Source organism: Eumetopias jubatus, unplaced genomic scaffold (assembly GCF_037043125.1).
Source record: "Eumetopias jubatus isolate StellerSeaLion01/CBP00866 unplaced genomic scaffold, mEumJub1_p1.0 scaffold_12, whole genome shotgun sequence".
Classification (NCBI taxonomy): domain Eukaryota; kingdom Metazoa; phylum Chordata; class Mammalia; order Carnivora; family Otariidae; genus Eumetopias; species Eumetopias jubatus.
The window spans coordinates 55,866,682-55,880,161 of NW_028274818.1; the positions used below are offsets into that span (position 1 = coordinate 55,866,682).

Genomic DNA, 13,480 nt, shown 5'->3' on the forward strand with positions numbered 1-13,480 from the left:
GTGGGAGAGGAAAAGAGCAAACATTTACTTGCATGCCTTCAATGGGCCGGGAAGTAGAGTGTTGGAGTCTTTGTTCATGTTATCTCATTATTCCAAGCAACAAACCCGTGTAATAGCTATTAACTTGTCAGGTTTTTAAGTGAGGAAATCGAGACCCAGAGATTTATCTAAAGTCAACCAGTAAGCAAATTGTAGAATCATAACTTAGAACAGAATTCTCTAAATACAAAGTAAAATGCTTTGAAACCCCTGATGCCCTTAAATCTAAATTAAAGATTCTTGCTTTTTGACAGCTGGGGATAAATTTATGGAAACACATTCTTAGCTTTAAATTTTTGCTTGATAACATAATTTAGAAAAGTCTCCACTTGATTCCTATGGTATAATAATAAATTTGGCCCTTTATTCCTCAAGTATGTTTGCAAATACAATACCTTTTTGGTCTGCTGCGTTCCCACGAGGAAGACAGGTACAGCAGTTACATGCCCACTTTATAACAAAGACTGTGAGCCAAAGGAAATAAAAGAGATTTGTGCAGCATGGTAATGTCCTGTGAAGTGGCATGCTGGTCTCCCTATTTCTAACTCAGCATTGTTTCACTAGACTATAATGCATCCACAAGAATTTGGTTGACATCAAAGATGATGGGATAGAATGAAAAAATAAATAAACAAAAAGGGATCAGGGAGGAAATATTCAAGTCACTTAACAGTAACTCCCTAAAACTCTCCAAACCAGTTTTCTTCTCTGTAAAATGAAAATGATTATGCTACCCACACCTACTTCTTAGAACTGGTTTTATAAAACATAATAGCATTGGTATATGTTCTTGGAGTTTGTGAAGCAGTTTCATATTTTATGTCACTTTATTACTCATATTATTAATGTTATTAATTCTTTAAGACAAAGTAAGACATTAATTTATACAAGTAATCAGGGAAAAGAATTAAATCCTCCAGCAGTCTGAGTATATATAGTAATTCAGTTAAAATGATTGACTTTAAGGCTTATCCAGATACAGCTGGAATTTCCTGGCTGTTCAAGGTAGCCCTGATTCTCCAAACCAAAAAAATCCAAAACAGAGCCGAAAAAAAGATATTCTTACCACCCTGAGGAAGGAGAATGTTGGGGTAAAGGGGGATAAGAAAGGCATAAATTTAAATAGTGCTCCATATATTCTGAGTAAAAATGATCACGCCCAGAAAAATCTCTTCTTCCCTGAGGGAAACTAAGAACAGACTCGTAACAGTCAAGTGTGCAGTGATATTTTGTTCTGTTTCTCTTGTCAGAAGGGATTCAGCCTTTGAAATATGTGTAGCAAAACTGCAGATTTCAGTTTCATGATTAATGAACTAAATTACATTTTATTTCTTAAATGTGTTGAGGATTCATCCTGTGGTCTTCCCTCAAACTTGAGTAGAGCTGCTGAACAGCACATCTGGTTATAGGCAAGGAGCTCTCTGGGTGGTTCTCCTTCTTTCTTCCCTCAGAATCCTCAGAAATAGGCAATGCGGGGAACTGCAGAAACTTTTATTGGGCAAGTGTGGTTTTTTAATCCTTGAAAATCATGATTACTCTCTCTGTTCCCCCTTTCCCATGAGAGGGAGATCAATTACTACGATATATCGAATTCATAATTTAAAAATTTTGTTCCACACGATTTTACATCACTTGATAATACTTTCCCTAAAGAAAATATTTGCATTCATCAGGCAAATATTTTAACACCAACTTGCCTGGGAACGATTTTTAAATACACTTCATAAGAACAATTTATATTTTCTCTGCAATTATCACTTTAAATAAGGGCTGTGGCACTGTACCCTTTCATATATGGATAAATGCATTATTTTTTTTATTTTTGTAAGTGCTTCTCCTATCAAAATACACTACTGTGTGCTGTCACTAGTCTACCTGATCATCATTCTACAAGGTACAGAGAAATAAATGTTTTCCTCCTCCTTTTTTACAAAAGCATTTGTATGAGTTTTAAAACAGTGAAAAAAAAAAAAACCTTAAAAAGTCAAGATCCAGAGATCTACAATAACAGAAAATGTACAGTCCCTTAAGACATTTTCTCCCCAACAGTTTTATGGAGCTCTTCCTTACTAAAACTAATTTTTGGAGCAGTAGCTCTCCAACTGTGGTCCCGGACTGTCCTTTAAGTATTATGCAGGCTTTTCCAATTTCAAAAGGAGACATGTGCTCACGTCTAGGGAAGGTTCCCAGCTAGGACAAGCAGGAAAGAAAAAGAAACTGTTTACTCTGAAGGTCTTTACTGCTGGGAGTGGACCCACCGGAACCCGAGAACTCTGGGAAACGGCGGTGACGTCACAGCTCCCACAATCCTTGGGGAGGTGTTGTTTGTTGTTTGTGTGTTTGTTTAATTTTTCTGATAAGAGCAAGTGGGCTACATGTTTGTGTATTTTCTTAATTTGGGCTGAAACTCAATCTTTGAAAATGGGATGAAAAATTCCTCCGTTGATTTAAGAAAAATTGGTAATGGAGAATGTTAATATAAAAATTGTGTAAAAAATAAAAAGGAAATATTTTAACACCAAACTACAAACTGCGTCTGTTTCAGGGTAGTGAAATATGGGTGACTTTACTTTCCCATTTAAACTTTTTAATGTAAAATAATACATTTTCTAAAATGAGCATGTATTGCACTTTGGCATTATGCTTATATTAAAAAAAAAAATTACTCGCAGCTAGAAATTGCAAAAACAGCAGAACCACACTATACAAAAAAAGAAAAAGAAAAGAAAAAGAAGAAGAAGATCTATTTAATTTGCTTACTGCAGCTTTACTATATACACTGTGGAATATGCCTCTCCCCTACTCCCTCCCCCCAAAATCTCTAATCTTAAGAAAATCCTCAAGGTTATATTAACAACCATAATATATTTAGAAAATAATTAAGCAATACTTGTAAAAGTGCTGATTATTTCTATAGTAAAAGCATCGAGGGAAGGGGTTTGCTTGGTCTAAAATGAAGCGGAACAAGTAGCAGAACCTTGAAAGGTAGCATGGGTGGGTTTGCAAAAAAGAGGTACAGAGCACGACATTTCCTATGAGAAGTCAGAGAAGCAGAAAGGGGACCAGAGGACATGGGGAAATGTCCTAGCCTAACTAGCATACTAGGGAAAAGTAGGGGAACAGTTCTGTTCTCTCTGTGAATGGCAGGTTGCTGGGACATGAATGGAAATATAGACTATAAAAGGTGATTAAGGAAAAAAAAAACAGAACAAATAATTTGGTCCTGAGAGGGAGGCAAATCATGACAGACTTTTAACTCTAGGGAACAAACGGAGGGCTGCTGGAGGGGAGGCTGCATAAGGGGATAGGGTAACTGGGTAATGGGCGTTAATAAGGGCTTTTGATGAAATGAGCATCGGGTGCTGTGCAACTGATGAATCATTAAATTCTACCTCCGAAACTAATAATATAGTATATGTTAATTAAGTTGAATTTTTAAAAAGAATAAAAAGCAATTGTGAGTCCTAAAGAAGAGAGCCATGATTTTTAAAAAATGTGTTTGTAAAAGAATGCACTAGCATGTCACTAGTATTCATTCAGCAAATTTTCCTTGACTATCTATTACATCTGCGCTGTGCACCACCTACAGATAGGAGGACAAACATGGATTCTGGGAGACCCAGTTAGTTAGGAGGCTGGTACAGCAGTGCAGGTAAAATATCACAGATTTTTAAGAGGAGATGGGTTCAGGCGATTTTAGAAGGTAAACTTGTTGAGATTTGGACATGGACTGGACAGAGGTAGAAAGGAAGGAGTCAGGATGAGTCCGAAATTTCTGAGTTTTGCATCCCCCCGTGTTGTGATACAGAAAAACACGAAAAGCTGTAAGCGGATCAGATTGGGGAAAGGGAGCTCATTGGTGCCATGTTTTGTTGTTTCTGAGTCTGAAGCACTTCTGTCATGTTCACATGGAAATGTTGAATCGGTAGCTGCGCATATGGACCTGAAGTTCCAAGGGGGGCTGAGAAGCCATAACCTGGGAATCTTCAGTATGCAGATGGTTGCTGAGACGGTGAGCCCGGAGGAGATCTCCTAGGCAAATGGTGTAAAGTGGGAAGGGAAGCGGAGGGGACCCAGTGCTTTGGCAGATTCAAAAGGGGATCCACTAAAGATGGGGAGGTGATTCTATCACTTAAGCATTCACTGAGCTGAGGCAACAGTTTAACAGCTATCCCAGTGGTATAGGACTACTGTGATCCACACCGGTATTTAGGGAAGTAGACCTGGCAGAAAATGGAAAGAAAGTCACAATGTACATAATTCCTGAGTGTCACCTCCCACTTCTGGATTAATGACAGTAAGTTAATGCCCAGGTATAAAGGATTAGATTCAATACCTATTTCCATCGGAACTTTCAACTTATATGTATTCATGAGTTACCTGAAAAAGAAACAGAACAGTAACCAGCTCCCCAAACCTCTACTCCCAAGAAGTTTCTAAGTGGGCTATTATAAAACGAATTATCAGAGAGGAAAAATACATGAAAATGCTTCGTTGTGTTATATATATCATTGAGCTCAACGGCTCTCTCCTTTTCTGAGGATTCTAGAAAACAGCATTTAGGAGGCTTCCACGGCCTCTGGGCACCAGTTTTCTCGGCAGCACACATCTCTGGGACAGCCAGTCGGGGCACAGGGCATGCAAAGAAGACAAGGATGGTTGACAAAGGCAGGAGGCTGAACACTGATTCCTCCACCACCCACCAGGCCCAGGCCAAATCCTCCAAGCCCTTTGCACACTAGCATGAATTTGTGTGGGTAAATACAATGGAAACTTGAGCAAATGGGGTTGTCTATATATATCCAAAGTGCTGGCTAGGCCTTTCACTTTGCCCCATAGTCAAGCTGATTAAACTTAGCATATCCTGGCTCAAATTCTGATTGAGTCAGGCCCCTTGGCCTTTAAGTTGTATATCTGAATCTTCTTTGAAAAGATTTGGCCTCCTCATATATATTTAGAGTACTGGGAGAGCGCCCATCTGTTTTTATGCTTATTTATAACTACACCACCTTCCAGCACTGTGAGGTCCTTTAAAATATAATGACATGACTGATGATGAGAAATTAAGTGAATGGGGTGAATGTTCTTGCTCTCAGACAAACGTTTGTGGGAATGCAATTTCCCTTGCAGCTCTGGCCTGGCACTTCTGTTTCTAGTGAACACCCAAGCTCAGATGATCTTGGAAGGTATGTATTAACCACCAGCTCTACTAAGAAGACAAAGTATTCATTCTGCGAGTTTGTTGCTCCCACTGTTGCCTTGCCTTGTTGACCTCCAAATTCAGGGTGTGGTAGGGAGAGAAGTAGAAAATCCCAAGATTTACAGAAGAGGGTTAAGAATTTTCCTCATATGTCCTGTAAACCACTTGAAATTCTTGCCCAAAAAGGGAGGATGAGTGGAAGCCACTGTATTAGCTACTCCCCACACAAGACTTGGGGTAGCTATTGTCCTTCCTTTGAAGGAAAGAGGGTATCCCTAAGCCCAGGGCCTAACTCTAGGATGGCCAGGGTCTGCCCTATGTGAAGACTGGGGTCCTATGAGGGTGGATGTCTGCAGCCGCTCCTAACATGCCACGCTCTAGCTCTCCAATCTACCCCTCTTTCTTCAAGCACCCGGAGTTTATATGCAGAAATGTCTCGCCCACCTCCACAGAGACAAACGCTCTCCTTCCCAGGCACCATCCCTAGCACCCACTGACCCAGGGTCATCTAGTCCCACTGGGGAGTACAAGCAGAGCGCCCCTCCCCGTTCCTGCTCACCCTGGAATTCTGAGCACCCTCATTTCAAAGGCAAGCCTGCGAGCTATCTCCATGTTTCTGTTAAAATGCGTGTCTAGCATATATTTATGCAGTCCCTGGGGTGTCTTCATGACATTGATATTTCCTATCTTTTGCTACTTGCATAGAAGGGTCTTCCAGCGTGTCGCTCTCCTGCCAGAGTCCCAAGTTTTCTGAAGGCAGGGTAGGTCCCGCCCAGGCCTAGGAGGAATGCGCCCCCTTTCGGCAGGAGAAGGCAAGCAGAGGCGCGTCTGGCAAAGCTTGCGGGTACATTCCACCCTGCCGAGAGTTGCGCCTCAGTGTCCTTGATCTGGGAGGACGAGGGCTGAGGTGGGGAAGGGGTGTTTGCATCTTTGTTCCAGTCGGGATGGAGGACATTAAAATCTAAGATACTGTCGAGTTCTGCTTTGAAAGTTAAATTTTTCTTCTTCACTGAATTTCTGTATTAACTCTTCCCTACTCCCTCCCTCCTCCTACCCCGCAAAATGGTGAGATTCCATGAGAGCCTGCTATTCAGACCGAGTGCGATCTCTATTTCTGCACAGAAGTTTCGGTATAGTCTCTCCTTGCCCGCCCCTGAAGACCATTTCCAATCACTTGAAAATAGCTCCAGGCAGACAAAATAGGAACCAGAGGACCTGTCCATGTTCTTTCTAATAACTCGAATCTTGGGTATTCAAATTAATACACATTTTTCAAATTCATTCCTCATTTGAAGCTGAGTCTGGGGAAATCACCAGCGGCAAAAATAAGCTTCAAAGTTCTTGGGAATTAGGGCTCTCTCATTCCGTGGTGCAGCAAAGGGGCTGGGACATCCATTACCGGAGGACTGAATTCTGGTCATGACTTTATTCCTATATCTGAGAACTTGCAGGAGCAGGAGAATCCTTAAGATTCTGATTGTCCTTGGACTCTCCTGAGAGGTTGTGTGTGCGATTGATTTGTTCTGACAAGTTTTCTTTATTTTCTCTCATAAAATTTCCTCAACCAACCACTGTTTGTGTTTTGTTCCCCACCTTGCTCTTAAAGTGACTACTGCCCTTGTACTCGTCTTCCCAGATATTTTTTTTTTCAAGAAAAGTGGCTCCAGGACAAATGAAATGTAGTGATTTTTTAAAAGTCTAAATCTAAAATCGATAATTCACAATTTTCTGTACAACTACTTCTGTAAGGCTGCCTCACTAAATTAGACAAATGACCACGACAAGAATCTTCTAATATTCGGACCAGGGTGGAGACATCTTACTCAAAAAGTTCTACAGGTGGAAAACAAACCCGCTAACCCCCAAACACCAAAGACTGTCTCTCCTCAGATATCTTGGCAATGTATCTCCGCATTTATTGACTTAATAAGAAACAGCATTTAGAGAAAGGAGGTTGTGGCAGTTTGTCGATACTGTTTTTCTATTTGAGATCGTTTTTAATTGAGTGTTGTTAGCCTGCTCATCAAGCTATTTGAATTTACAAGAATCCAAAGTCTTGTGAATAAATATTAATGCTGTCGACATAGACATCCTCTTTGTATTGTTGAAAGGGAAGTTAAAGGACACCAAACCTGTGGGGGTGGTACTGGGTCCTGCATCAAATTAAAACAGAATTTGAAGCAGAGCACCTAATCAGATTACAATGGCATGGACTCACAGGTAGTTCTGTAGATGTTTGGACACCAAGTGGACACGGGAAGTTAGTCCCTTATCCAAATATTTCCTGTAAATATCTAATCTCTAGCTCAGAGGAACACTCCAAGAATCCTCTTGATCCACCTTACGAATTGGCTTGAATAAAGGATGCTGAGCACCCAAGTTTTACTTTTTCGTCGGGGTGGAGTTCTTCCCCAAGAAACTCTTCTACCCCTTGCAAAAAAAAAGAAAAAGAAAAGAAAGAAAGAAAGAAAGAAAGAAAAACGCAAGTCTTATCTCCTTCTCTATAAATACTACTCCCCCGATTAAAAAAAAAAGTACTTCCTATGGCTTCTTCTAACTCCATCTCTCAAAGAACAAAAAATAAATAGATTTTCTCAGAACCATTGAAAGCTGACCCCACCAGGAACAGGAGACACGCAGGGATCGCCGTGCACACGCGGCGAGCACAGGCTTGCAACACCCCTGTCCCCGAGCCCCCTGGCGCCCCTGTGAAGGAGCAGAGTTCTCCTGGAGCTAGTGGCCTGCTTCTTTGGCGTGCCCTGCTGAAGGAGGGAGCAGGTAAACAGGGTATGATAGGAGAGGAATTGTAAAAGAAACATCTTTTAAAATAAAAATCAAATAGACCTCTAGTTGAAAATCTACAGATAATCATTTAAAAGTGAAAAAGGGCCTCGAAGGTGGCTGCTGGCCGGGAGGGCCGTTCAAAACATCAGAGTGGATCGGAGCCAGTGGAGTAGGAAGGTATCCTTGGTTCTGAAGCTGCTGGAGTTTTATCGCAGGGGAGGGGTGTGTGTGACATCTTGTTGGTTTGGAGATGATTTATTCACTCCTGCTGTAAAATCTAAAATGAGGCCCCTGGGAAGAGGAAGGAACTGCCGGGCTCCGTGTGATCCACGGCTGCCCGCCTGACGCTCCTATGTTCTGACCTAAGCATGTGGGGGACCGTTAAAGCCGCTATGCCAAAATGCACGGCTGCGTGACACCTAAGGTGTGGCAGGGCACTCCGGAGTCTTGGAAAGGGCTCCATCAGGGAAATGAAGGGGAGGCAGGGGCTCACATCCTCTAGAGTTGGGTGATCTGGAGCCCCAGAGAGTATTGGCTGCCTGGGGCCTCCTACTAATGCAGACCCAAATCCCTGACCTTCACACTCCAAGCTGCCCTTCTACACCAGGAGGGTGGGAGTCACCAGACTGTCCATTTTTTCCAAAATATGAAGAGGAGGCCATCCAGTGCCCTGCTCCTGCCTGTAAGATAAACAAGATTTACCACCTCTTCTCTGAACTTGACATGCAACCGTGGGGACTCAGTGACCTACCTTGATCCTGGATTTCACTGCCTCCTATAAAGAGAAAAAACTTCCAGGCTACCCTTAAAATGATATATTTCGTTGGCTCCCCTTGAATCAAGATAATTGAGGCCCAAATTCAGAGTCCCAGCACCGGCTCCGGGGCCCCAGGGTTGTGCTGCAGAAATTCCTGGCGCCCTAGGTGTTACAAAAGATGAAACTCCGGGGAAATTGATATTCTGAGGTGTATTCCAACTAGGGAGCACCCTAGAGAATGTTCCCGCTCCCCCGGGCTTACCTCTGGGGTGGTGGTGGGGGGGAGTTGGCGGAACTGGGCCAGAGGAGTGTGGAGGGAGGATTGGGCGGGCAATTCCATCGCGCCGCGTTTACACCTCTCCCTTTGTGACAAATCGATTTCCCGCGCCACTGTTCTGCATTTGCAACCCGCCGAGGCCCGGGGCCCAGCTGCACCCCGGTGCACACTTAGTACCGGCTTGGGAGTGTGTGCGTGTGTGCACGCGTGTCTAATTGACTTTCCGTCTACCTTTTTATGACTACATGTGTTTCCAACAAAAGGTCTTATTAGGACAATCTGGTTTCACTAATTTAGAGGTTGGGAACGTGGAAGGCAGGCGCCTTTTTTTTTTTTTTTTTAAGAGTTTGCTGAAGTTCAGATTAAGAAATGACAGCGGGATGCACCGTCCTCCTAGGAGTAGGTCTGCCTATTTTTATGACCTGTTCCTCTTTCCTCTCCTTGGCTTACCCTGTTCTACCCCCCTTCACACTCCACACTCCCCCATTAGCCACCGGATTCCTAACTGTTAAAGAACCATTTCTTTTAAACACTCAAGGCATCTGAATCCAGAAGTCTGAGACATTTACTGGGCTGGGAAAATGAGTAAAAGGGAAAAGGGATCATTCTACAGAGAGCAAAGTGGAACGAACATCAGCCAAGGGGGAAACAGAATTGTGGTGAGGGAGATCAGCAAGAAGCTCTCGCTTTTGACCATGCTAAGGTCAGCCCAGGTGGTAATTGGAAAATTTGCAGGATTAGTGTAGATGGAACCTGTTTTATTAATTTCAGCTGAAAAGAAAATTTAGGAAGGACACGTTTCCATATAGCTGGAAGAGTAAACTATGTCTTTTATGTGTTTCCCATCTCTTCCAAAGGAGATTATGGTTTCCCCCTCTGGGATAGACTCCCAGCAGGCTGCAAGGGGCACCTGATTCTTGGTGTGGTTCTCTGCCCCTTTCAGGCTCGGAGCCCCGCATTAGCCCCGCATTAGTCCTGATGCCTGAAAACTCCTCTCCTGTCTGATTCACAGTCAGAGCCTCACGGTCCACTGCAGACTGGAAGCCTAGCAGGGCCCACCGGTCCTCACTCAAGTAGCTCAAAACAGCTCCCTCCACAACCCCTGATGGGGGACCCGAGGACTAAGGACAAGGATCCTCCTGGACACTATCACCCCACTTACCAGACCTTCCTATTCTCATCTCAGAGATGATTGAGGAGGTTGAGGAAACATTGCTTCTAAAAGCAACAACTATCTGTTAGAATAGGCCCCAGCCATCTCAAGAAAGCAAGGCCTATCGTGTTTCTCTGCCACTTTCAGAAACCCAAGTGTCGGTCACTCTGTCCCCATCAACTCGGTCTGCATTTTCTGCTACCTCCTTCCGAACTGTCTGTCGACCATCCTTCCTTAAGCACCCTCTTCCGGGCTGGCATCCTAACTTCAATTTCCTTTCTGGGCCCACTCCCCACTAGGCCTCCTTACTCCTTGCAACTCAGAGATGTGTGTGCTCCAGAATGCAGCGGGCAGGTACCTGGAGGTTTCACCCCCTTCCCTTGGGACATACGGTCCCCAACTTCACCCACTGCCCTTTTTGTGTCCTCGAGCACCAGGGCATACACCACGTGCACTGTGCAACCTCAGCCACACCAGGCCTGAGTCTCACAGGAGTCAACCCTGGATCGCCTCCCCGCCACCGCGGGCCACCTCTGCCTCAGCTTCAGGGGTGCTTCTCAGCCGGCCTCCATAGCCCAGTGTCCTTCCATTCACACTAGAAGGCCACCATGAACTCCGAGCTCCCTTCTGGTGGCGTCCCCTTGGAGCCAAAGGGCAGGAATGGTCGGCGTCCCTCCAGCCCTGTAGTATCTCACGCCCACGGGGCGGCGCCGGCTGCGGGCTAGCTGTGGCCACCAGCCTTGGGCCTACTTTTCACATCCCTCTGCTTGTTTTAGGGGTAAAGAAACACTGGCTGTTCTCTCCCGCCCCACCCTGGTCCTTTACGCAGCAGTTTCTTCATGACCCTGTTTTCTGTTGTGGGTGCAGACTCCAGTTTTCTGAACAGTGATAAATGTTGCAATTAATAATTAACCATGGCGAAACAAAACCAGCAGAAGGTGCAGAAATCAGTGAAGCTGGGTGTTAGGCACTTGGAGATTCCGAACACTATTCTCCCTATGCTTTGCATATTTAAATTTTCCCTAGTAAAATGTTTACAAGCAATCACATTATTTCGCTGTGCACTTTCCTGGAGTTCAAAGTGTCTACGCAAACAATTAACCCATGCTGCAGTATGAACAACGCCCCCCACCCCGCGCCCGGAGCACCAATATCTTCAACAAGGAAGCCTCTGCGTCTGTGCCCAGCCATTACCTGGGGCTTGGGGACAACAGGTCTTCATTCCTCCGAACTGGCCGCCTTTCTTTAGTGACAGACCAGGCCAGATTACTCTCAGTCTAAATTCCCCATCGCCTTCTGCCTCTGGGAAGGCAGAAGTCCACTAGGGTGGACTGACCCCAGTTCGATTTTGGTTAAAAACAAAAACAAAAACAAAAACACCCTGAGGGGATTCTAGGTCTGTACCAAGGAAACTGGGCAAGGGGCAGGCGGACTGCCAGAGAGAGGGGCTCTCCTTGCCGCCTGTTTCATTGAGGCATGCTGGGTTCCCACTGCTTTGCCAGGGCCTTGCATCCAGCTGTTTCTGGGTCCTGTTTGCTTTGTCTATCTATTTCCTGAGAGTCTGATATTGGCAATTTTTTTTCAAATGATGGCGTGCCGGCGGGGTCTCGTTTCCAGAGGTTCCAAATTTGAACAAAATAACAATCTACAAATAATGAAATGGAAAAGAATTTGCCTCGTTTAAAAGACTTCCAGCCAAGTTCAGACTCTTGAAATCTCAAGGAGAAAATACCAAGCCCCATGTCACCTGGGATGATTCAGGTGACAGGTCTGTTAGAGACTCCAGAACGTATGGATACACTTGGAGTCACCTTTTAAGGCACGGTTAATAACGCCAGGCGAGATTTCCATGGGGGCGCGATATCAGCCGGGAAGGATGGGAAAGGGAGAATGCATGGATTTTTCCGGAGGTCTTAGGGCCAATAGGGAGAGCTCGTCGAATGTGACACCAGGGTCCGCACTGGAGCCCGCACTTCCCCCGCGCATCTCTCTTGTGCGGGACGGAGCGGGGCGGGAGCTCGGGTTTCACCCCAAAGGACACTCCCTTTGCTTCGCCCGAGTCTTCCCGAGGCACAGGCCTTTGATTCTGCCGGGGGTCTCAAACCCATCTGCAGGTGGAGGGCGGAAACAGCAGAGGACAGAGAGCAGCTTGGCTGCTGGGGCTGGGCGCTCCAGCGCGGCCCCTCCCGCACACCCCGGCCTTCGGAGCCCTCGCTCGGTGTGCCGCGGGAGTCGCGCGGGTCTCGCTACTGTGCGCGGTGCCCTCCGCCTCTCCTCCTGCCTGCGCCCGAACCCACACTCGCGACGCGGGAGAAGCCCTCCCGACCCAACTAGGCATTTTTAATCCGCTGCATTCCCAAACAGGACAGGCTCCCCGACTTTACACCCCTCTGCGACATTTTCCCTGCCAGCCCGGTTGTCCCGCATGCAGGAAGACCTGGCAGCCGTGCTCGCCGGGGACTGAGGGGCAGCCCAGTCGGCTTCGGCGAGAGTCCGCGGAGGACAGAGTCCCCAACCCCGATTTCAGGGCCTCAGGGCCTCCCTACAGCGCCCGCCCGGGCTGCACTCGCCCGGGCAAATCCCTCCTTTCATCATCCTTTCCTCCCTGTCTGTGACTGACTGGCCCTTCCTCCGGCCACTGCCACCACCTCTCCTGGCCCCCGACTTTCTCCCCCTGGTCCGGGCGGGCTCCAGGCGCCCAGCGGGTACCCTGGCACCCGGTCCCGGACAGACACTCCCGCGGGCATTCGTCCCTCACTCACTGTCCTGCTGTGGGGTGTCGCTGCCGCTGGTGAGTCCCGGCGACTCCAGTAGGCTTCGGCCGGCCTCGCCCACGCTCTCGTCCGCCTGCGCCGCCACCATGTCCCCGGCTTCCTCCAGGTCTAGCAGGTGACTGACGGAGAAGTTCTTTTTCGCCTGCAGGGTGTCGAGGTTGCCCGGGCTGTCCAAGCGGCCGCCCAGCGCCGGTTGCCGCTCCAGAACGTGCCCGTAGCTGGAGGTCATGGTCTCCCCCTCCGATCCCACCCACCCCCCTCTTCCCGCTCGAATCAACACCAAACGCTGTGGGCGCGAGGGGGGAGAGGAGCCGAGTGGGGAAAAGAGAGGGGGGAGTGGAGAGAGAGAGAGAGAGAGAGAGAGAGAGGGAGACAGAGAGAGAGAGAGAGAGAAGGAGGGGAAGGACAAAAAAAAATTGGAAAGAGGGCGGGGGACCCCCTTCTGCAGAGCAGAGCGTTCTGCACCAACAGCCTTCGAAAGCCTCAGTTGCTTTCC

General features: G+C 46.4%; 1 protein-coding gene across 2 annotated transcripts in view; it reads right to left on the reverse strand.

Moving 5' to 3' along the window:
* Positions 1–13,213, reverse strand: part of PRRX1 (paired related homeobox 1) — a 69,844-nt gene extending 56,631 nt beyond the window's left edge. For both annotated transcript variants that reach the window (XM_028123074.1, XM_088016865.1), the window contains exon 1: positions 12,973–13,213. In XM_028123074.1, the coding sequence (XP_027978875.1) occupies positions 12,973–13,213 (241 nt within the window). The remainder of the gene's footprint in view (positions 1–12,972) is intronic.
* Between the last annotated feature and the right edge of the window lie 267 nt (positions 13,214–13,480).